Source organism: Dysidea avara, chromosome 6, assembly GCF_963678975.1.
Source record: "Dysidea avara chromosome 6, odDysAvar1.4, whole genome shotgun sequence".
NCBI lineage: Eukaryota > Metazoa > Porifera > Demospongiae > Dictyoceratida > Dysideidae > Dysidea > Dysidea avara.
In genome coordinates this window covers 3,982,855-4,008,762 of record NC_089277.1, presented here as the reverse complement: position 1 = coordinate 4,008,762, position 25,908 = coordinate 3,982,855, and the positions used below count along the sequence as shown (strand labels likewise).

At 38.4% G+C, this 25,908-nt stretch overlaps 1 protein-coding gene across 2 annotated transcripts in view; it reads left to right on the top strand.

Annotated features, from left to right (window-relative positions):
* LOC136257301 (baculoviral IAP repeat-containing protein 7-B-like) overlaps window positions 1-25,908 on the top strand; it is a 77,463-nt gene that overhangs the window by 10,117 nt on the left and 41,438 nt on the right. The window contains exons 2-3 of one of the 2 annotated variants that reach the window (XM_066050408.1): window positions 14,798-16,322; window positions 23,125-23,500. In XM_066050408.1, the coding sequence (XP_065906480.1) occupies window positions 14,798-16,322; window positions 23,125-23,373 (1,774 nt within the window). In that variant the 3' untranslated portion in view covers window positions 23,374-23,500. Of the gene's footprint in view, window positions 1-14,797; window positions 16,323-23,124; window positions 23,501-25,908 lie in introns of those variants that run through there. The other variant, XM_066050410.1, reaches the window with a different exon arrangement.

The following is a 25,908-nucleotide window of genomic DNA, read 5'->3' as shown; positions in this document are numbered from 1 at the left end:
TTCTTGTGTAGTCGACGTAAACGTTCACTCTTTTCCTCACTACTTAAACAAGCATAAGTGGTGTGGCTGGATGGACAAGTGCGATCGTCAGTTTACAATGAATGTGATGCATGGGATGCCATGGCTGTTAGTGACTTGCGATGTTTACCACAATAAACACACTGTTCTTGGGCACAGTCTACTAACACTTCACATTGTGCATGGTAGACTGATGGAGTGCCAATTCTACTAGTGTTTAAAGTGCCAACAACTTCAGTTCCTATTGTAATATAATCTACTAGTAACAATAACACAAATACACCAGCTTACTGGACTGGTTCATCAAAATGCCATCTTGGATGGTTGGTAAGGATGTGTATTTGTCCTCAAAATTTCCCTTACATACCTCACTCTTGTGAACAGTCTCAAGTAGATCCATAAGTCTATGTACTATGGTGGGAATTTAGTATTAAAAAGTTTAGAAATAAAAATCACACAACAAATTATTATAGACGTCTTACCAGTATTCATCAAAGATGAGGACTTCTGTAGTAAAGCACAATCATTAGATACTCCATGTCCTTGGTATGTGGCAGCCCAAGTAAAATCATTTTTCACTTTAACTGCCTTACACACTACAGGTCCAAAAGTATCAGTACACGATACCTCATGAAGTGTGAGTGAGCCATCTTGAAAATTACTGCTCCATCCTAATAAAAACTAACACACACATAACGTTATAAAATACTCTTTACCTTGTGGAATCTTATCCAATGACTGTAACCTCCTGTATAGGTCACATACACTAACAGCTGGAGCATTCAAAAATGATGTGATAGGGATGGATACACGGAAGTTTACTAGCTCGATTGGCAGGGATACCTTCAGTACAGACACATGATGCTTTGAAATTGAAACACATAAACTCTTCGGCAACTTCAGTTTAGGCTTAAAGTGCTTATGACTAGTTAGTCTAAGCCTTCTGTGCCCTCTTCTTTCATTCAACTGTTATATATTATCCACACAAAAACAGCCAAGCTGTGAAAAAATGGTGCGTCCTTAAAAAGCCTGGGTGAAAAAAGTTGTGAAATCAAAGGTGGCGGCCAAGAAATGGCTGCAATGATGTTAATGCTAATAAATTTTAACAATGCACACAGCCATTATTAATTTTTTTAGCATTAACATCATTGCAGCCATTTCTTGGCCGCCACCTTTGATTTTGCAACTTTTTTCACCCAGGCTTTTTAAGGCCACACCATTTTTTCACAGCTTGGCTGTTTTTGTGTGGATTTCACTCCTTTTTGTACTTTATAAGGCCCCAAAACCAGCCTATGACTGACTGAGGTTTGCTTTTACTCACGTTTCTTCTTTTCTATGTAGATACAATGATGATTATTGAAGACAGACTTATAAATGTGACTGAATTTGACAAAACCAGGCTTCGACGCACAAAGCTTCATTAGGAGATATGGCGATTTTAAGTAATCATTGTGTAATAACTTCCCAGTGCCTACAGCTGTGCAAACAAAATTTGCACCAAGTATTCATCTATTTACTAGCTATCACTGAGTGGGTGTATACATTTCTGATTCCCAAAATTAGCCCTGTTTTGGGTAGCTTTTCTCAAGCGGGTAATAATATCACAGGTGGTAGTAATAGGGTGGGGGGTGGTGGGTGGGCTCAATATAGGGGTATAAAATGAAGCAAGAAGACGATTGGAATCCAGAGGCCAAGTTTGGGCTCTCCATGGCCCTCAGATCACTCCAAATTGACTGAGAACACTATTGGCGAGCTCTCTGTGAAGCCCCAGCTCACTACACACCATTATCACAAAGCCATGGCCATTCAATGGCACCAATCTCCCACTCGTGGCTTTGACAGGGTCGGAAGAAAGCTCCATGGCCCTCAAATCACTCCAAATTGACTGAGAATACTATTGGCGAGCTCTCTGTGAAGCCCCAGCTCACTACACACCATTATCACAAAGCCATGGCCATTCAATGGCTCCAATCTCCCACTCGTGGCTTTGACAGGGTCGGAAGAAAGCTCCATGGCCCTCAAATCACTCCAAATTGACTGAGAATACTATTGGCGAGCTCTCTGTGAAGCCCCAGCTCACTACACACCATTATCACAAAACCATGGCCATTCAATGGTGCCAATCTCCCACTCGTGGCTTTGACAGGGTCGGAAGAAAGCTCCATGGCCCTCAAATCACTCCAAATTGACTGAGAATACTATTGGCGAGCTCTCTGTGAAGCCCCAGCTCACTACACACCATTATCACAAAACCATGGCCATTCAATGGCACCAATCTCCCACTCGTGGCTTTGACAGGGTCGGAAGAAAGCTCCATGGCCCTCAAATCACTCCAAATTGACTGAGAATACTATTGGCGAGCTCTCTGTGAAGCCCCAGCTCACTACACACCATTATCACAAAGCCATGGCCATTCAATGGCTCCAATCTCCCACTCGTGGCTTTGACAGGGTCGGAAGAAAGCTCCATGGCCCTCAAATCACTCCAAATTGACTGAGAATACTATTGGCGAGCTCTCTGTGAAGCCCCAGCTCACTACACACCATTATCACAAAACCATGGCCATTCAATGGTGCCAATCTCCCACTCGTGGCTTTGACAGGGTCGGAAGAAAGCTGCCACAGAAACCAGACTTGCCAGTCCTGAAGGAAGTACAGTGTGGAATATGATAGTGTATTAGGCCAGCAATCCATTTCTCGTAAGTTTGATTTTGTGTGTGTGGAAGCCTTGTTATTTGAAATCCGGTCACAAATGTATTCCATTGCATGATTTAATTCAATATTTGATCATATTATTGTAATACTCTAATAGAGTGCACATATTTTTGAGGGCTTCTAATAGAACATATATAGAATGTTCTAGAACAATCTAGTACTTCTATTGGTAGATCTATGAAATTACAAACGTTTAATTATAAGCAGATTTCAACTAGAAATTTCATTTATAAAGCAGAAATTAAGTGAGGTGATCAGTCAAGGTAGCAGTGGTTCAGTAGTTAAGGATGCAGGTGTTAGGTATGGAGGTCCCTGGTTCGACCTCTGGTAAGTTTTTTCCGACATTTTTTGCACACCTTTTTTACCCCGTGGTGACTGCTCTATTAGAGTATCTCAATCCCGTGATTTTACACTTGCTTAGTTTTTGCCTTATAACTTGTCACTGTAACTCTATTGCTATTCAAACTATCAAAAGGCACTGCTACGATGGTCAGCCTATCTACACACCATTTTCAAGTTATTTCTATACTTGGTTTACCCTGTAGCCATGACAGAAGTTTGATCTTTTTTTACGTGAATAAACGTCCATAACTCCTTGAATATTACTCAGATTTACAACAAACTTGGTACGTGAATCCACCGTTACACATTCTTCATTTGTGCTAAAGATCGAGGCAATTGAGTTACACCTTTGCATTTTATAGCAATTTTTGCAAAGTGCGAAAAGAAATCGAAACCCCCGTAGGCATAAGAAGAAGAAAATGAAGAAATTATAACGGAAGTTTGAACGCCCATGTCTCGCAAATGGCTATTGCGAATTTAATCAAATTTAATGTGTGGCATACCCTACCTGGGGGACAGCTATAATGCAAAAATGGTGTGTTTTGGAGAACAGGCCATGGAGCTATGCATGCTTGAAAAAGCTGTTTTCTTTCTTCCTGTAAATATACTCACGGTGTGGTCGCCGGTTTTCTTGGCCGCACGACACATTACCGTGTGTCTTGATGAACACAGTAAGTTTGAAAACTTTACATACCATTGCATAAGCACTCCAGTTAACAAACTCATATCTCCAGTGTATCCACTAGTCACTAAAAGACACACATTGGTGGTAAAAGCGCTGTTGAAGAAGTTTCAAAACCCAACACAAACTACTTGTGTTGCCACAATGAAATGTTTGATTCTAATGAAATGGCTACATTTGATTTACAAGAACAGATATAAACTCCAAAAGCTTAGTCATTACACCACCATTACCAATATCCATTCGCTCATAAAAGCCAAAAACCTAGCGTATGAGCTAGGGCTGAGCGATATTATCGTTTTAGTGATATATCGTGATATTGTGAAAGTATCAATATCACGATACTTTGTTATTAACTATCGTGATACCATGCCTGTACATTATTGTCATTAAAAATCCATTTGTTATGCAGTACTAGGCTAAGAATCCTTGCAAGTCATAATCTGGTTACCCCTGCAGAGAGGTATGAACACCATAACATAACCTCAAAGCATGTGTTACAATAACTGTTACTGTAAACAAGGATGATAGTGGCTAGTTTGATGCTACCTTTGAAGATTTTTTTCCTGCAGGAATACTGAACAATACACTATGTAGCACCAGATATGATTGACTTATTTGTAAGTATCGTGAAGTATTTAGTGGCTTTAGTATCAATCGTGGCTTTAGTATCAATCGTGGCTTTAGTATCAATCGTGACTTTAGTATCAATCGTGGCTTTAGTATCAATCGTGGCTTTAGTATCAATCGTGATACTAATTTGGCAATATCACTCAGCCCTACATGAGCATGTAACTTGCTTTAAACCGTTTGTAACAACAAATTCTTTATCACAAACCTTGAAATATTCTTATACAATACAGACAACCTTCCCTCAGAACCCCAAACATAAATGGCACACTTAGAAGTGAAGCAGAGCGACAAACCCACTTACCTTGACAAATAATCAAATCACATCACTTTCATACAGAAAGAAATAGCCGTCGATACGAAATCTGCTGGGTTAACCCTTCTATTTGGACAGTATTGGTCGTCTTCTTCCCCAACCAGCCATGCTGACAGATCAATAAAAGGTGTAAACAAGGACAACACAGACTGTTTCCTTTGACACAAAGAAGGCGGCTTGCAGTTTCCAATCCCGGGTTTTTTATATACTATCTATGGCTTAAGGCTGTGGACACAAAGTAATATAGTATGTAATGTTATTATAGTTACTTTATTATATGGGTAATATGTAACTGTAACTAAATAATTCAGTTGCCAGTAATATGTAACGAGTTACTTTTAAAAAGTAATTGCCTTAACACTGCTAATAGCAATAGAGTATGGAGACCACGCCTCTTAACAATCTAGCTATTTACTTAACAGTAAACAAGATGACCTCACCCCTTATTGGTCTAGCTAGCTAGCTGCACACCACTTGGCTGACTCGTGATACTCTAATACAACAGTCATGTATGATGTTGTAATAGAACAGTCACTGTAGCTAGAGTCATCGGAACCCCAAAAGGCACATTCCACTGGTGAGTCTGTTACTGTGGCGTAAAGTGGTGGCTGTGCACTGCTTCGTTTGGCCTCTAGCCTTGCGACTAGTCGGACATTCAGTCTAAAAATTTGAGTTTGGCAATTTTTTTAAAAATTCTGTATCCGGCCACCTGCAAGTGTTTTGTTATATTTAATGCAGTATTATATATTATATGGACTAGTACTATTCCGTAAAGGTGATTTTTGTTTTGTAAGATGTCTCTAGGATGATTTTCAAAGGCAGAATTTTGGGTGGCGTGCAAAATTTTTGGAAGATTCCTACTTAAACAGTACTACCATACTGTTTGATAGAGCATTCAATACAGGATACAATTGTAAAAGCATAATAATAATAATGTAAGACTAAAAATTTAACAAATAAAATAAATATATTTATTTAGCAGCTAACTCTTTCATTATTTGGATCACTATATTTGGATCACTACAATGATAGGGATATTATAATATTTAGCTGAAATGACAAGCTGCATCACCATTGGCAGTGGGAATGGGGACATTCCATGAACCCCCTTGAAGTATACCACAGAGCCATCCATATCTGTTGTATTATTCAACTCCAAAATTGTCCCTTCCCCCATAGGAAGCAGAAGGATGTTAGGGTTGGGGTGCCCAAAATTTACGTTGGTAGTAGCAAGAATATAATAATAGTAGCCAAAAGTATCAAACGGGTGTATTACCCCGTGATTAATGATTGTGTAACACAGATATTTCAGTAATCGTTCGTTTATAGTGCCATTAAGGGTTGCTGTAATTCAGCCACTAAACCAAGCAAAAGCATGATATTGTTAAAGGGAATTAGCTAATGTTAAAGTTCTGGCACTTACCAAGCGGATCCCTGAAGGCGTGGCAACGTGCTTGTTTGTGCAATCGTTGTTTTAAAGAGCTGGGGTTATCTTGGGTCCTTACTACACTTTCTTTGTACAATAACTGTTAAATACTTGGTTGAATACATGAAAAACTGGTGTACAAACTCTCATTGCCACATACGCATTTCAAATTACCATTTTGCGTAAACAAACAATTACTGAAATATCCGTGTTACTTTACACAATCATTAATCACGGGCTAATACATTGTTCGACATTCTTGGTTTCTATTATATACTCTTGGTAGTAGTAGTAGTCGTAATGCTTTGAGAATTAAATGTCTTGAGATTGAATTTTGAAGCATTTCAAGGGTAATTAATTTTAATACATGCTTGAAGGTGAGTGCTCTATTAGAGTGTCTTGATGTTGATTGGCCAGTTTCTGAAAACCTTGCAACAGTTCATGTGACAACTATTGCACAATACAACTTTGAATTGGAGCTGCTCAGCACCCCAGTAAAAGTCCACTCTTCCGCTGCCTACCCACCCCCCCCCCCCACTTCCAATTCTTTGGCCTGCTCTGTACATCATAGAATACGGCTTATGATAAACAGTCGACTGCAGAATTGTTGAAATTTCTCTTCCCGTGCCATAAACATTCTGTGGGCTGGAAAACTATTTGTAGTGATGCCGGATCAGCTGGATTGAGGTAAAAGATTAGTGTGGCTCAATTGCTGTTGAATCCATGGCAAGGACAACAAAATTTACTCACAAAGAAACACTCACAGTATGGCATAGTTTTTTTCAAGAATTATGCAATCGACTGTACTGGTTTCTATTTCCACTGTTTCCAATTCCCCATTTGACAGAACATCATGTGTAAGGGGAAGCCTACTAGCTGTCTGAGCCGTGCATGACTGTTTATTTCATTAACAATTAACTATCGGGTAGTTGGAAAAGGCAGATACCATCGGACGCTGACACGGACATGGATATTTTTAAAATACACTTTTACATTTACAAAACAATTATTTTTCATACCTAACGTTTTGTTTTTACAGCAGCATTCGCTTCCAGACCCAGGCGTCGATCTTGTCATAACGCTTATCCATTTATAAGCGCATGTGCAAAGGATAGACTAGCACTCTAAAGACCATATAGCTTTGTACATGTGCTCTAGAAATCTGATTCAGTGTCATAGAGATTAAGCTGGCATGTCCCAACCTAATCTCATAGACTGGGTCCTTGAAACCCTCAACGCTTGGTATAAGCGCCTGTACCTTATACTAAAAGTCGTAAGATTGTAGATTTGGCCTGCTAAGCTAAGTTGCATGGGACATACAAGTTAATCTCTACAATTATATATCTCTGTATTAGACTTTAGAGCATGTGTACAACACTATATGGTCATTGGCATTCTGTGGAGTGCTGGTCTAGTTCTTCGCACGTGCGCTTATAAATGGATAAGCGCTATGACAAGGTTGACGTCTGGGTCTGGAAGCGAAGACTGCTGTAAAAATGTTAAGTATGAAAAATAGCTGTTATATAAATGTAAAAGTGCTTTTTGAAAATGTCCGCGTTTGATGGTATCCACCTTTTCCGACTACCCTTAACTACCAGTTGGTTGCTAGGAGGTGCTACATTCTTGCAAACCAAGGGAGGGAGCACGAATATACCAATACCAATCCCTCTGCTGTACTGAAACCCCACAAAAGTAGCTATATAGCAGTTTTGTGTGGCTGTGACAAGCAACACTCAAGCTACTTGGCAGCACAACAGGCAAAGTGCACTTCAATACAGTGTGTTGGTGTGTCCAGCCAACCTCATGTTTGTCCAACCAAATTTGTCCTGACGCTTTAAAATTTTTATCATAAGTCCTGACAGAATAGTTAATTTATATTTTATGGCTATACTGTGTAATTTGTGACCATCTCAGACCTATAGTCTGTTCGTATTCACCTGAGTCCTCGTTTCTTGTTAATAATTCTTGTTACTAGGGCCAGCTGCTAAAACATTTAGTAGTGCCGTGAAGCCCTTCAAATGCCGGAACTGTTTATCAAAAAAGCGCTTTGATATGGGCAAGAACAAGTGAGTTATGAGCCTTAAAAATATCCCATACATTTAGTATGGACGATTCAGGCGCACAACATGAAAACATGCTTGTTCCAGTACAAAACCATTGGGAGTGAACACATGTTCACCTCTTTGATATTACTATATTTGGCGGGCTCACGCAATTTCCATATTTTCACAAGCTTCAGCTTATTGTGGTAAGTAGATTTGTAATTGTACGCCAGGCAGTATAAAAGCAAGAACAGCAACTATACTGAAAATAAACTACAGGCGTTTATATTCGCAGCCATAACTTCCGTTTTCATTCGTCTACAGTATTGAAATTTGGCTTAAAGGATTGGCAAATCAACAAAGGTATAGTTTAGGTAACCCTGCAAATGTAGTCTAATCAAAAACAGCCAAGCTGTAAAAAAGGGTGCGGCCCCCAAAAAGGCCATGGTGAAAAAAGATGTGAAATCCAAGGTGGCGGCCAAGAAATGGCTGTGATGGTAGGTTAATGGTAAAAATTTTAATAACGACAATTCAGGTGAATTTGATGCCAAGACCAAGTGGCACAAAATTCACCTGAATTGTCGTTGTTAAAATTTTTACCATTAACCTACCATCACACGCCACCTTGGATTTCGCATCTTTTTTCACCATGGCCTTTTTGGGGGCCACACCTTTTTTTACAGCTTGGCTGTTTTTGATTAGATATCACTACTTTTTGTATTTGTATACTGCAAAGCCAGCCTATGGCTGGCTTTGGGCTTTTTTAACCCATGTGTTTTTTTATTTACCACAGGAAGATGAAAAGAACTTATAGAAGATTTTTAATACTTCAATTATTTTTGATTTTATTAGTAATTATACAAATTATATACATATATTTATTACATGCCCATTATTCCCCACAGGATATTTTTTAGCAGCTGATCTCTCTACTGGGTGACTTAAAATATAGCTGAACTATATACAGGATGGTTTCTTTGTAGCTGAACTCTCTACAAGATAAATTCTTATAGCTGATTTCTCTACAGGGTGATTTGTTTCTAGCTGAACTCTCTACAGGTAATTTGTTTGCAGCTAAACTTTCTACATCCATGGTGGTTTCTTTGTAGCTGAACTCTCTACATGATGGTTTCTTGTAGCTGAACTCTCTACAAGGTGACTTCTTCTAGCTGAACTCTCTACAGGGTGATTTGTTTCTAGCTGAACTCTCTACAGGTGATTTGTTTGCAGCTAAACTCTCTACATGGTGCTTTCTTTGTAGCTGAACTCTCTACATGATGGTTTCTTTGTAGCTGAACTCTCTACAAAGTGGCTTCTTCTAGCTGAACTCTCTACAGGTAATTTGTTTGCAGCTAAACTTTCTACATCCATGGTGGTTTCTTTGTAGCTGAACTCTCTACATGATGGTTTCTTTGTAGCTGAACTCTCTACAAGGTGACTTCTTCTAGCTGAACTCTCTACAGGGTGATTTCTTTGTAGCTGAACTCTCCACCTGATGGTTTCTTTGTAGCTGAACTCTCTACAAGGTGACCTCTTCTAGCTGATCTCTCTACAGGGTGATTTGTTTCTAGCTGAACTCTCTACAGGTGATTTGTTTGCAGCTAAACTCTCTACATGGTGCTTTCTTTGTAGCTGAACTCTCTACATGACGGTTTCTTTGTAGCTGAACTCTCTACAAGGTGACCTCTTCTAGCTGATTTCTCTACAGTGTGATTTGTTTCTAGCTAACTCTCTACAGGTGATTTGTTTGTAGCTAAACTCTCTACATGGTGCTTTCTTTGTAGCTGAACTCTCTACATGACGGTTTCTTTGTAGCTGAACTCTCTACAAGGTCACTTCTTCTAGCTGAACTCTCTACAGGTGATTTGTTTGTAGCTAAACTCTCTACATGGTGCTTTCTTTGTAGCTGAACTCTCTACATAACGGTTTCTTTGTAGCTGAACTCTCTACAAGGTGACCTCTTCTAGCTGATTTCTCTACAGGGTGATTTGTTTCTAGCTGAACTCTCTACAGGTTATTTGTTTGCAGCTAAACTCTCTACATCCATGGTGGTTTCTTTGTAACTGAACTCTCTACATGATGGTTTCTTTGTAGCTGAACTCTCTACAAGGTGACTTCTTCTATAGCTGAACTCTTTACATGGTGTCTAGTTTCTACCTGATCTCTCTACAGGGTGATTTGTTTGCAGCTGAAATCTCTACAAGGTGATTTGCTTGTAGCTGAACTCCTTACATTGTGTCTAGTTTCTAGCTGATCTCCACAGTGTGATTTGTTTGTAGCTGATCTCTCTACAAGTTGATTTGTGTGTAGCTGATCTCTCTGCAGGTTGATTTGTTTGTAACTGATCTCTCTACAGGGCAATTTGTTTGTAGCTGAACTCTCTATAAGGTGATTTGATCTCTCTGCAGGTTGATATGTTTGTAGCTGAACTCTCTAAAGGGTGATTTGCTTGTAGCTGAACTCCTTACATTGTGTCTAGTCTCTAGCTGATCTCTCTACAGGGTGATTTGTTTGTAGCTGATCTCTCTGCAGGTTGATTTATTTGTAGCTGAAGTCTCTACAGGGTGATTTGTTTCTAGCTGATCTCTCTACAGGGTGATTTTTCTCTGCAAGTTGATTTGTTTGTAGTCGATCTCTCTACAGGGTAATCTGTTTGTAGCTGAACTGTCTATAAGGTGATTTGTTTGTAGCTGATCTCTCTGCAGGTTGATTTGTTTTAGCTGAACTCTCTACAGGGTGATTTGTTTCTAGCTGATCTCTCTACAGGATAATTTGTTTGTAGCTGAACTCTCTGCACAGTGATTTGTGTGTAGCTGAATTCTCTAGAGAGTGATTTAATTGTAGGTGAACTCTCTACAGAGTGCATGACTTGTTTATAGCTGAACTCTCTTCAGTGTGACTTGTAATGTTCTGAATCTCTACAGTGATATAATTGTAGCTTAATTCTCCACAGGGTGACTTGCTTCTTGCTGAACTGTCTATAAGATTAACTGTTTGCAGCTGAAGTCCCTACAGAATAACTTGTAATGTAATAGAATTCTATAATGGAGTAAATAAATTAGCTGAATGCTCTATTAGGGTGACTGTTCTATTAGAGTATCTCGATCTCGCATTTGCTACACAGAGTTGGCTTTCGAATCATAACTCAGTGGTTTGTAATCCAATTCTTCTATACGACTGCAAGGACTTTCTATGAAGATTATTCCAGCTATACACCGATTTTCAGCTCATTGCTCTTAGCGGTTTGCCTAGTAGGCGTAAAAACCAAAACTTTTTTATTACTAAAAATCGATCACGTAATTGTGACACAGGTTGGGTTTGTGTCATATCTCCGTGGTCTTAATCTCGATTCCTTTCAAACCACCAAAAGGCACTCCTACTATGGTTACTCCATCTACATAGCAATTTTCACCTCATTCCATGAAGCGGTTTACCCTGTAGGCGTGACAACAAATCGATCTTGTTTTACGCGAATAATCGGTCATAATTCCTGAACCATTCATCGGATTTGCACCAAAGTTGATGCTAGGATGCGCCTTTGGACTCCCTTTCTGTGTGCCAAATTTCAAGGCGATCGGAGCACGCGTTTGCATTTTATAGCAATTTTTGCAAGTGTGCGAAAAGACGAAGAAGAAAAAAACGAAGAAGAAAAAAAACGAAACTTTGGCCGCTCATATCTCGGAAATGGCTTGAGTGATTTCCTTCAAATTTGGAATGTAGACTCCCCTAGCTGGCGGGCAACTCTGCAGCAAATTTGGTTTCAATCGGATAAGCTATCACCGAGATACAAAAGTGTGAAAATGACGTTTTCTTTCTTCCTGTCAATATACTCATGGTGTGGCGCGCCGGCTTCTTGGGCCGCACGACACACTATCGTGTGTCTTGATGTATGAAAGCGGTCTTATTGAAAATATGATGATGATATTGTTTACATCTACTGCATTGTAAACAAACTCAATGGTGAATAAGTAGGCTTTGTATGTTGAAATAGAGCTTCATTTCTCTACATACTGAATCATTTATGTTACTACACAAGTATGTGAGAGTTTTTTAAGCATGGTGGGTTTTTGCTAATGTTTTACTGCACACACAAAAATTGGGTTACTACATTAGCCTACAGGAAATATTTAGTTGCCATGACCCTTTTCTTGTGGTAACTTTCTTTGACGTGGTATAAGAGGATACTGTCTTACCTATCAAATCATTGAGAAATGTTATTTTCTTGGTTGGGCCTGATATTCAAATGACACTGCTTATGATCAAAGCAAGAGTTCATAATATTTGTATGGTGGAGAGTGCCTAACTTGAATGCATTCACCAAACACCTTGCTTAAAGTAATAGCTCAGCCATATTTCAGAACAAAGGCTTTGCCTTCATCAACACTAATCAACACCAATCAACAGTTTTGTATCCCCAGTGAAGGTGTTGATTTGATGAAAGGTGAGTGTACTTTACGCAGGGTGTTTGTACAGGCCATACTGAGAATTATACACTCTCCCCCATACAAATATTATGAACTCTTGATCAAAGACTCATTTGATTTTATAATTAAAAGTATTTGAAGTAATTGTAAGTATTTAAATACATTATGAAAGTATTTAATTACAAATACATATACATCAAGATTCTAAACTACAAATACAATTACTCATAATTACAAATACTCATGTATTTGACCCCAAGTCTGAAAATCTTAATTTAGAGGATAAATTACTGTACAGTCTTTTCATGAATGCATTTGTATAGACTGTTATTGAATTCTCTATAGCTAATATCTTGAATCACTTTGTAATTCCTTAGGACCGTGGTTAGGCTTGCAGAATAAAGGATAAAGCAATGCACACTAGGGGTGTATCCAGGAGTTATCAAAGGTGGTTTCCAGATTAGGTAGTGATGTATAAGTGCAGGGATCTGGATAACAGCCCCCAGCTACTGACAAATTTTGAACATTACAATGCGTTAACATTTACTAGATTCATTATTTCATGGATATAAAAGTTTATATTCAATTCCCTTTACCTAAATGTCAAGCCAAATGCAATTTAGCTTGCTATTCGCCAAAGTTTACCCCCACCAAAGTTTCCCTCTATACGGTATTTAATGCATAGCTACATTTTCAGCTTCACAAGCAAATCAAATCATGCTCTAAAACTAATTTAGTGTCCTGGGGCATATTCAGGGGGTTCCGTAAACCCCCTTGAAAATTTCAACTAAATGCCTGACCCATGTCTGCAATGGTGTTTTTGTATAAATTCTGCTTTTCATACTTTATGAGGCCCTAAACCAGCTGTGGGCTGGCTTTGAGATTTTTACCCATGCAGTAACTTTTACAGATACAATGATCATTAATAAAGACAGAGGTATATTGAATTCCATTATAGAATGCACACTTTTTTAGTACTTATTATTGCAGTACACATAGAAGGTTTACTGTTAGATCTATAAAACATTAGCAAAATCTCACCATGCTTACAAAACTCTCACATACTTGTGTAGTAACATAAATGATTCAATATGCAGAGAAATGAAGCTCTATTTCAACATACAAAGCCTACTTAATCACCACTGAATTTACCGAGTGAGAATATCTTTCTTTGTATACAGAAATGTGTGCTTGTTTACAATGTGATAAAAAATTTGCTATAATATTTTCTTCATTTAAACAGCCTTAATTTTGTACATGCAAATATTGGGACATGACTAAAACACGGAACGGACTAGGAAAACAAACTGGGAAGAATTAGCATGAAAATGTTTTTTGGCCATAGAAATTCACTGCATAGGTGCTAGAAAGAATATAACACGCAACAACGACCAAAAACAAACCTCTGAATACGATGTGGAAGTGTGCTCAAGCCGATATTAAGCCCTGCACTTAAAGATAGCCTGAAATAAAGTTCATTTTGTGTTTAATTAAAAGCGCACTTTCCGTTTCGCATGTGTAAACAAGACAAGACACAAGCTTTAAGCCTGTTAAGACACTAGGTTACTTGGAATTCGTGGTCTGGTTAATTGCTGCAATTAGTTTGACAGCTGATTTTCAGGTTTACAGGTGACAGCTCGTGACAGGTAGGCTTCGTGCAGGTAGGCTTCGTGGTGGGACCACAGTGTATTTAATCAGCTGGCAAGCACTGCCGGGTTACTACAAATACAGTCTGTTTCATTTTGTGTGTTTAAACAACACTAACCGACAACTTCGCTGTCACAGGCGCTCACACTGGCAGACTGGCACTTTGTAAATTATCCCACGGTTTAATGGCGGTTCGAGCACACGTTCAGAGGTTTGTTTAAGGCTGTTGTTACGTGTTATATTCTTTGTAATGGCAATATAGTGAGTTTCTATGGCAAAAAACATTTTCTGGGTAGTTCCTTCTAGTCCGTTTGCGAGTCAGTTTTCCCAGTCCGTTCCGTGTTTTAGTCATGTCCCAAATATTGGACATGCAGTATTATACTTTTATGAGTTCATCTGTTCATAGTGAGCACACTTAAGTAGGGTGCCACCTTTGATTTCAACTTTTTAAACCCAGTTTTTTAAAGGCTGCACCTTTTTTAGCTTGGCTATTTTTGTGTGAATATAGTTTATTTTGATTGTAGCACTTTAAAATTGATGTCTGTATTTATTGTAGTAGTATGTTGGCTGAAAAGTGTACTGAGAGTGTGTCAATGCCTTGTGTAACAAGAAACACACCAACAGATTTGTGTGATACTGAGTGTGATTACAGGAATTACTCTTGTACACATGCTCATGTTAAACCTGTATTGCAATTACCAAATGGGACAGAAGGTGCTGCACACATCAGTGATCCTTCCAATGGCTCTAGACTTAAGTATGACAAGATGGAAGACAGATTAAAGTCATTTACACTCCTGCCATCATGGGAAGGATCACTGGATGCTGAATTAATGTCAGAGGCAGGGTTTGTATATACTGGTCAGGAAGATCTTGTCTACTGCTTCAGTTGTAACATCAAACTTGATGGGTGGACTAAACACATGGGTCCATTACTGAGACACAAAGAGGAGAGTCCTACTTGTTCATTTGTCAGACAACAACTACAAATAATAAAAGAAGAGAAAGGAAAAGCTAAATCAGTTGTTGCTCCTTCTAAACCTCTTAATCCTCGGCAAACAGCAAGTATTGGTCAATTACAGTCTTCAACTCTTTTCAGTAGTAAACCTATCCACACTGTAGTGACCGGTTTAGATGAACCACGATCATCTTATTCAAGCAGAGGAGGTGAATTAGGTGATGATTACTCAAAGATGTATTTACCTATCACAGTAGAAAATTACAGATTGGAAGAAGAAAGGATTATATCCTTCATAGGATGGCCATTAAATGAGGCAGTCCACCCAGAACAACTAGCCAGGGTTGGGTTTGTATACACTGGGGAGGGATCTCTAGTACAGTGTTTCCAGTGTGGGATCAGATATCGTAACTGGTTAAAAGGAGATATACCTCTTAGTGTGCATCAGAGATGTAACCCTCGTTGTGCTTTCCTTCAGACATTATCAAGTAAAACTAAACCTTCCCTTGAAGAACCTAACAGATCTCATGTTCCAGATTTTTCAATTGATGCTCAGAGTGAAATTATCACTCTAGAATTTCCAGACTACAGTGACCAAGCTACAAGACTACAATCATTCAAATACTGGGGTGGAGTCCTACCAAAAGAAGAGCTAGCAGAGGCAGGATTTTACATGATAGCTCGTCGAGATGTAGTAAGGTGTTTCTCATGTCATGTGGTCCTACAGGATTGGGAGAAAAGTGACAATGTGATTGATGAACATCAAAGATACAACCCAGAATGCAGTTTTCTCAAAGGTCACCTTTATCAATCAAGCCTTGGTAGCATCACTTCAGTTACTGAGAGTTCTGTTGAAGTACCAGTTACATTACAGAGTGGATTGGATAGGATGCAAATTCAGTCAAGCAAGGAAATTCTTAGGAAATCTAAAGTACAGTCACCCAACAGTCTAGGACAGCCACCAGAAATACTGTATCCTCCCAATTGGGTATCTGATCCACCTCATAACATTGTTAATGAATCTGGTGAAGATGTTCTATCTACTGAATCTCTTGGCCAGAAGAATGATGACTATGCTATGATGACATCATTGCACTCTATATCAAACACCAAACAGATTGTGGTGAGTTAGTAGTAATATAGTACATGTTCATAATGTAGATACAAATTATGTGTAATTAAGTGCATGGTACCAAGAGTTTATAATATACAATATAACTCTTACTACTTTATATTATGAACTCTTGGTGGTACATATGCCACATGTCAACATTGGGAATTTTGCCATAGTAACCATAGTTTTAATAGTTGCATAACAACCTTACAAATTTTACAAGAATTTTAAGTTGGGTTTAGGGATCAAAGGGAAAAAAAAATATTGAAACAAGGCAATAACTAAAAGTGGTGAAACAACCATACGTGCAGATATACTAGTGAATGTTAAATCCCTATTAGTCTACAACCATGAAGTAAATGTCCGCTAGTATATGTGCAGGTATGGCAACCTTCCTTGTTTTAGCTATTCCCTTGTTTTTTTGTTTCTTTGATCCCTAATCCAATTTAAAATTTTCCTTCTATTGTTTTTATTATCTAGACACACGGTAGTGTGTCGTGCTGCCCAAGAAGCCGGCGCGCCACACCGTGAGTATATTAACAGGAAGAAAAATAATGCAATTTTCACACCTATGTAGCTCTGTGATCCCTAATCCAATTGGAACCAAATTTGCTAGAGACCACAGGGGAGTCTACATACCAAATTTGAAGAAAATCACTCCAAGATACGAGCGATCAAATGTTCGTTTTAATTTCTTCATTTTTTTCTTCATTTCACACACTTTGCAAAATCCACCATAAAACACGAATGCGTGCTCCAATCAGGCTGAAATTTGGCACACTTAACGGGCTCATTAAGGCGGATCTCAGTACCAACTTTGGTAGGAATCCGATGAACATTCACTGAGTTATGAGCGATTATTTGCGTAAAATAAGGTCGAAGGTCTGTCACGCCCACAGGGTAAACTCCTTGGAGGAATAAGTTGAAAGTTGCTATGTAGATGGAGTAACCATCATAGGAGTGCCTTTTTGTGGTTTGAAAGGAATCGAGATAAAGACCATATGACACAAAACCCAACCTGTGTCACAATTTCGCAATCGATTTTTATGAGTAAAAAAACTATTAGTTTTTACGCCTATCAGACAAACCGCTTAGAGCAATGAGCTGAAAATCCGTATGTAGCTGGAATAATCATCATAGAAAGTCCTTGCAATAGTACAGAAGAATCGGAGTACAAACCACTGAGTTATGATTCGAAAGGCAACTATGTGTAGCAAATGCGAGGTCAAGATACTCTAATAGAACAATCACCCTAATAGAGCATTTAACTACGTTTATAACTTACTCCATTATAGAATTATATTACATTGCAAGTTATTCTGTAGGGAATTCAGCTACAAACAGTTAATCTGATAGACAATTCAGCTACAGAGAGTTCAGCTACAAAGAAACCATCATGTAGAGAGTTCAAATGCAAACTAAATCACCCTGTAAAGAGTTCAGCTACAAACAAATCACCCTGTAGAGAGTTCAACTACAAAGAAACCATCATGTTGAGGGTTCAGCTACAAACAAGTCACCCTGTAGAGAGATCAGCTAGAAGAAGTTACCTTGTAGAGAGTTCAGCTACAAAGAAACCATCATGTAGAGAGTTTAGCTGCAAACAAATCATCCTGTAGAAAGTTTAGCTACAAAGAACCACCCTGTAGAGAGTTCAGCTACAGTGTAAACAAGTTACCCTGTAGAGAGATCGGCTAGAAAAGAGGAGAGATTGGCTAGAAACAAGTCACCCTGTAGAAAGATCAGCTAGAAACAAATCACCTTGTAGGGAGTTCAGCTACAAACAAAATCACCCTGTACTGGGGAGTTCAGTTACAAACAAATCACCCTGTAGAGAGTAGAGCTGCGCGATACTATCGATACCTGATTTGATATTGCAAAGGAAAGTCTAGGTATCTCCTGTACCTGGTATATTAAATTAAGCGCACATGATGAAATAATTTTGTGTCAAAATGGCATCCCAGCAGTCAGACACATTAAAACGTGTGAATCTAATTCCGCTTGCTAGTGCAAGCAGTCAAGTTGGGCAGTACAAATGAAAGAAGGAAGAGTTGTGGAGCCATCGCAGGTTAGTTTTTGAACTTGTAATACACTCGCTGTGGGATATTTGCATTCATTTCAACTGATTCAGTAACCACTATACTAGTGACTACACGTAGGACGCTAGTGCTCAGCCTGTACAGAATGTCTTGTACTAAATAAAATTTTCTTGAAGATGTGGACTTCCTATGGCAGTGTAGTGGTGTTCTATAACTAAGTCAGTAGAGCTAGGCTAGGCTATGCTTTCATACAACCATGCATAGTTACATTTTCACAGGTGTTTTGTGGCATCCAGAAAATGTTAAACTTTGTTATTCATCAATATTGATGGTTTCTTTCTCTCACATGTTATGTTTTTTACACAACTTACTACATTATTGCAAGCTTCACCGTTTTTCAGTTAATACCCAATACCTAATGTATATCATGATGCTTAAGTAACAGTATCGGGATACGCAAACTTTGGTTGGTATCGCACAGTACTAGTAGAGAGTTCAACTACAAACAGATAACCCTGCAGAGAGTTCAGCTAGAAACAAATCACCCTGTAGAGAGAATCCTGTAGAGACTTCAGCTACATTTCATGTCACCCAGTAGAGAGATCATCTGCAAAAAAGCTATCTGTTGAGAATAATTGACACGTAATAAACATATGCATTATGTATATATAATTTGTACATTTACTAAAATCTGCTTCATCTTTTCTTCTTCCTGTGGTAAAGAAAAAAAAATAGGTTTAAAAAGTCCCAAAGCTGATCTATGTTGGGGTATACAAATACAAAAATAAGTGAAATCTAATCCAAAACAGCCAAGCTGTAAAAAGAGTGCGGCTCTCAAAAAGGCTATGGTGAAAAAAGATGTGAAATCCAAGGTGGCAAGCGGCACAAAATTCACCTGAATTGTCGTTATTAAAATTTTTACCACTAACCTACCATGATACCATCACATGCCACTGTGGATTTCACATCATTTTCACCCTAGCCTTTTTGAGGGCTGCACTCTTTTTTTACAGCTTGGCTGTTTTGGATTAGATTATTATGACACATGAACCCGCACATAGTTACCGCATTTGAATGGAACCAGGCATGCCATAAATGTAACTTTACATCAGAAAACTTTCCTCAACGATCAATTATATAACATAAAGGCAGGTATGTGCCATTAATTTACTTAATTCTCTTACCACCAATATGGCAGTTTCGATATATAAACACCCCTAGCATCACATTCTAATGCTCTGTAACTTCAGTTGAGCATAGACGATGCAATCGCATACTTTCAGAATGTCAATAACAAGCATTGTAGACAATTCTTCGAAGTGATAATGGCACTATTAATAAAGAGAAACAGTAAGGAGAGGGATTATGTAGGTTGGAGTGGCGTGTTGCTACTTTGTACCTCTCGAAACAGTGACCTCGTGCCTGTATGCGCATGCGCACTTGCTCAAATGCTGGAAAACCAGATCACTTCTACTGTAATGGCTTTGTAGTTTCTCTTGTGTAAACAGCAGCTTGATAATTGAATCCCTTGTTCTATAGTGAGTAATTTGATATATACTGTAGTTTTATAGGACTTTATTGTACTTTGGGTGAAAGGATCAAAGTGAAAAGTGTACTTTTATTTCCATGTTGTACACCTGGCTGAACACTTCAAAGCTGGCAGGGTGCTGTATTTGCCCAAGTGTGCTGTTAATCCCAATACAGCACTGTTGAAACAGTAAACAAGTTGACCAAAGCATGACCAATGCCAGACACATTATCGCATTCCTTTCACCAAACCACTGCAATGTTATGAAGCCATTAAACAATTCTGATGTATCATAAACACATAGAACAATACCATGACCTAAACACAAGTGGGCGAATTACCCTGAAAGCCATTCTTAGCGAATGCAGTTAGTGAAGGAACAGAGCACATGGAGCACATGGCATTATCAACACTACAAAATGACTCCTGTCCATGTTGTAAAGCCAGGTGGAACACGATAAGTTAGTTCGCTTCCAGTTGCCTTCGTGGTATCGTTCCCAATGCCACACCATGGCTTCTATAAATGCACTCTCACCCACTAAACACAATAGCAAGCCTCTCTATAACAAAATCACAGACTTACTCATGGGCATTAAGCCAGGCCTCAACTGAGAAAGAAGCAGTTGGCCACTTACTGTCGCTCTCGGCAGCTCAAATCAATTAAAGCTACGTAGCTAGCTAGCCTGGTGCAGTATGAACGAGTATGAATAATGCTTCAAATAGTTAATCACTGCAATACACATGGTCTCGAACTTACACGGATAGGCACTTACCTCCTGCTACTTGGCGTCATCCCCACTCTTCGCAGCCACTACTTTAGTACAATAAACCAGTTAAAGCACCGCCTTTCGCCTCGTGCTGTATTAGTCTCTAGCCCACACCCTCGTGCTATTTTTTTCCATATTGCACTCGCGGTGGTGCTTTAACTAGTATATATGGTATGGTGTGTAAGTTGTCCACAGCAGCTTAGAAGCAGTACATTAGAGCCTCTACAAATTTGGCATTGAGGGGGTTTTAATTATGCTTTGCTTTCAGCTATGCTCTGCCTGTTACACAACGTTACAAATGAAGAACAGTATGATAAGCATCTCTGCAATCAATCCAGTTGCTACGGAATTAAAGTCAGTACTGATAACTTTTACTAAAATTGCATGATATTTTAACCTATGGACAAGTTTAAAAGCGAACTGAAAATATGGCCGCATATAATTTCTGAAGACATCTTTTGTAATTATGTCTGAACAATTATCATCATTTACTTTCTAGTTTGATCATTTTATAAACTCATAACACCAGCATGATATTGTAACATTAAATTTAGACCTGAGAGAGCAACATAAATCCAAATTCTTATACTAGTATTAGTTATGTAAGCACTGTTACGATATAGTGGACTGGAATATTGGAATGTCATTTTTTGATTTTTGTATGTTCCTGTGATCAGATTTGTTAAGCCTGTTTTGCTAGTTTAGGGCCCTTTGGAAACCTGCATCCTTTGTTGGTAAATTTGTAATAAAGAAATAAATAAATAAAAACTAAATATCTAGAAGGATTTCATTACTGTTTATTATGCTCTACAGCACTTACTCCTTACCCTGGTGCATGGCAATGTTGCTGCAAGGATTGCAACAGTGATAGTTAACCTCATCATATCCTTCAAGATACCCTTAGAAGGAAAATACGAATTGTCCACCTAGGCTCTAGTTTCCTTTCTGATGCACATAATCATTACACAACCAAAGAGTTTTTTTTCTTGCTATCTACTTGCCATATATAGCATATAACAACTAACCAAATTTATTAGAATTGCATTGCACTGGCTCATTCTCGGGCTTGCGGCTCTATCACTACTTAATGATTGCTGTCACATTCCTGGGTAAGCAATATGTAAGTCATAATAAATAGTAGTAAAATCCTTAGAAAGTTTACACATATTTCACTGCTTGGTATTTGGTGTTTTAATGCTGTTGGCTGTTAGCTAGTAAAGCTCATTAAATCCAATCACAGAATGTGCAAAAACCAAAGATATGTCAGTCTAGTAGATTAGTCCACTGAATAGTGACAGCTACAATGTATTACTGTACAGTACTTCAGCTATAGAGATTGCATAACGATCTATTCACTATGCAGGACATACCATGTGTCAATGCAGTTAATACTATTCTAGCTAAACAGTACATGTATATAAGATAATTATTTAACGTATTTTGTAATTCATGAATTTGTAATTTAGTAATTACATTGCTATGCCATTGCTAAGAAAGTGTAATTCAAACAAACCACTTTAACCACAAATTACTCACAGAAGTATCTTCTCAACTGTTTATAGTCTGTCTATCATGTTTTCTAACACAAATTGTTAACCTCAAGGCTGCCCTTCGTTCACGTTCACATAAGTACGGGACATGCCCCTTTCACCTCAAAAATTGTTATTCTTGGTCGCCTACAAACTAGATACGCAATTTTCCTGTTGTTTACACTCGTATCAGCCATTGTGAAAGGCATTCATAACATCTTCAGCAATTCACTTCACCCATATTTCAAACTGGTACGAATCAACTTTTAAAGTTTACTTGCCAGGAAGCTTAACGCAGATGCTATAATGACTTTCATGTCTCACGTACAAGCTGCTTTTAGCTTACAAAGTTTTGCTCATGTGGGTGCGGAAAGACTAACAAATGCAAACATACACATGTTTTTTGAAAAACAATTTCAGTAAACCACCCACAGCCGACCATGTGTGGCACGCACCTGGTTTAAAAGGTAGTGAAACAAGATATATGAATGATGGTAGCTATTACAACATAGCCATGCAATACATTGGCATGTTACCATCTGTTTGATAGGCACTAAGTTATGTTTTAATAGCTACCATCATTCATATCACTTGTTTCACTACTTTTTATAGCTGTAGTTGCAACAATTTCATGGCACAACCACACCCTTAATAATCAGACTTTTTGAGTCTGGGAGCATGCCCCCAGACTTTTTTAGGTTGGCATGCTTCGCTTATTAGTGTGCAAAGCACACTAAGGTATTTCTTCCCTTTATTGACTTGCTATAGTGTCATATGTATCTAGGCCCTGGCATCACCAAAAGTCTGGCTACACCACTGTTTTTAAAGTGGGGAGTATGATTTCTTACCAATCTTATTAAGTACTACTGTACTTGACAATGCTAGCATATGCTGCTTGATAAGAGACTACATTTACATATTGTAGTCTTCTGGTATATTTTACTGCAGTATGAGGAGTCATCATCACAGGAAGTGGAGAACAATATCAATGCCAAGATTGGTAAAGCTGATGATGTGGGTACAACCGCTAATTCAGGATTGTGCCAAATCTGTTACGACAAGAAAATTGAATGTATCTTCCTTCCCTGTGGTCATGCCAGGACATGTGAAGAGTGTGCTACAAGAATTAAGAACTCTGGCAAGCCTTGTCCCTACTGTAGAAAATCTGTGTCAACAACCCATCGTATTTATTTGTGAACAAACTAACAAACTTTGTATTTTACTGTAAGTTGAACGGGTTTGTTTATTGTAAGGAGAGAATGTTGTATTAAGGAATATTATACAGTGGTAGATAGCTATCTAGTTGACATCATACGGTAGTGCTGTATAGTAGCAATCATGAAGATTGGGGCTTTCCCTTTCCAAAACTATCAAAATTCAAAAGTCAACCTTTATGCTAGCTTGTGAGGATTGGTTAGGCATAATCAAGCCTGCTCCTTCTCTAAATGATGCACTGTTTTCAAGAAGAAGGTCATTCAGTGATTATACATCACATGCTTTGTTCACAATAAATGGAGTTTAAACAGGCTATTCATTACTTGATCTTCAAAAATGTTTTCAGAGTGACCCCAAAACCTTCCAACAAGTTTTTTTTAAATCAAATTTCTCATGTTTCTGTTAAACAAATTTTTTTACAAACTGACTAACTACCTGATATCTACCAAGCACAAATTGACCATGAGTAAGGCTAAAGGCTTGATTCTTGATGTCACTCCAGTGCCTTTTTGGCAACTGCAGCAACTACAGTGCATGCATCATGGACTCACCTTTGTCCTCCTTTGTGTCTCATTTCTTTCTCCACCACCACATAGGTGATGATTCATGGTAATGTATGGTGGCTTAATTGCTGGCTATTAGAAGAACTGCTCGTACTTTTCTTAGTCAGTGGATTGATTGCAGATGTGCTTCTTGTACTGTTCTTTGTTTGTAATGGGTAAAACATGGCTGAAAAATAAAGTAGATTGATCACTTCTCCTTTATAATCAAGGTGTACGTTTAGTCGCATTTTCTGTAGTGATCACAATTTCCGTAGATTGATTGCAGAGGCACATCACATTACTTTTCAGTAATTGATAGTCAGGGCATGCATTCAGTCATTTAGTTGTTTTTTTGGGTTAGTGTATCTAACTTCACACTATTGACAGGTTGTATATGACTGAGGTAGGATTTAAATGTGCAAGTATAACTGCATGCAGGTGTAGATGACCTCCCTTGTTTCATATTTATCATAGTACTATATGGTAGGGACGATGAAGGTGTGGGCATGCATGGCCTGTGAGAACCAAAAATTCCAAAATTCCAAAAACCTTCCTCGATTTCCCCTTATTATGACATGACAATATTGGTTGGGTAAAATCTATCCAAAAAGTGCCTTCGGATCAATGCAAAACCTTTTCATCAAGTTACTACAGAATTATAAAAAATTTATTCAATGAAGTTTTCTACTGCGTGATGCATTTAGTCAAGCATAGTGGAAAAGTGTCTACAGCTATGGCCCTACGTCTTTCACAGAAATGCTTCGAATTTATACTTGACAAGAAACCTTTGGTAAATTGATAGCCATACAATACATGTGCTATTGTTTTACTTTTATCCTTCCGTGTACTATAGCAGTCATAGCACAGTATAGCTTCGATCTCAGGGTATGCATGTTTTACAATGTTATTGCGCTAACATATTGGAATACACATGGACATAGGTCAGTGAGCTGCAAAATGTTGCCTTCCACCAGGAAATGGACTGCTTGTGGAATGGTATGCACAAAGCATATGTATGAAAGTAGACAATTGACAATGGTTGTGAGTTAGTCTGGCATAGCTGCATGTGTATAAATGAATTAGTCTGGTGGCTATGCCAGACCATAGATAATTGGAGCAAGCCTGAGCAAGCCCCACTTAGACGAGAAGTACCTGCGGTTACATGTATGTACATTTGTATGTGTCCGTCAGTGTCACAGCTGTAACTAACGAAATACGATGCATCTGTCAGTGTTACGGCTGTAAGCGGCAAAATATGATGGAAAAGCTGTTTAAGCAGTAGACACAAAGATGTTTATTGCCGTATGTGCAAATATATCGATGAAGACATGATGACTGACGAGAGCGTCAGCTACAGAGAAGATGAGAGAGAGAGAGAGTTCAATGGCTGTCTGAAATAGCTGAACAAAGAGAAGAGAGGTTAAGGAAATGTAGAGAGAGAGACAGAGCTAGGCATGCTCGTGAAACTGCAGAACACAGAAAGGTAAGGTTAGGATGCTATGTGCACTCGCAGAAGAGAGCACTTAGCCAATAAAATGTCATCTTACCATAATTTTTGTTCTATTTTAAGGACTCAGCAGTTGACTTAATGTGTGCTGAGAGTCACTTAGACTTGACTGATTAATTATTGTATTGTTATTTTGTTAAATATTTGTTTGTTTTTGTGTCAAAAAAATGTCAAGCACAGGATAGATCAATTATCATCATTTTACAACAGCAATCATCCTTTTCCACCTACAAAATACCAAAACACAACATAGCATACATATATATAGCTAACCTTCAATGTACAAATACAAATCTATGCAACTCAACTCGCTCAGGCTTGCCCTATGATGTTAACATCTGTCTCGTAGTCTATCATCTATGGCCAGAGTTGGTGCCGTTGGTGTGTATCAGTATATATAGTAGGTGCAGCTGGAATGTACAGTAAGTGGACAGCCTTTGATCTCACTCATGAATATGATAGCTATGT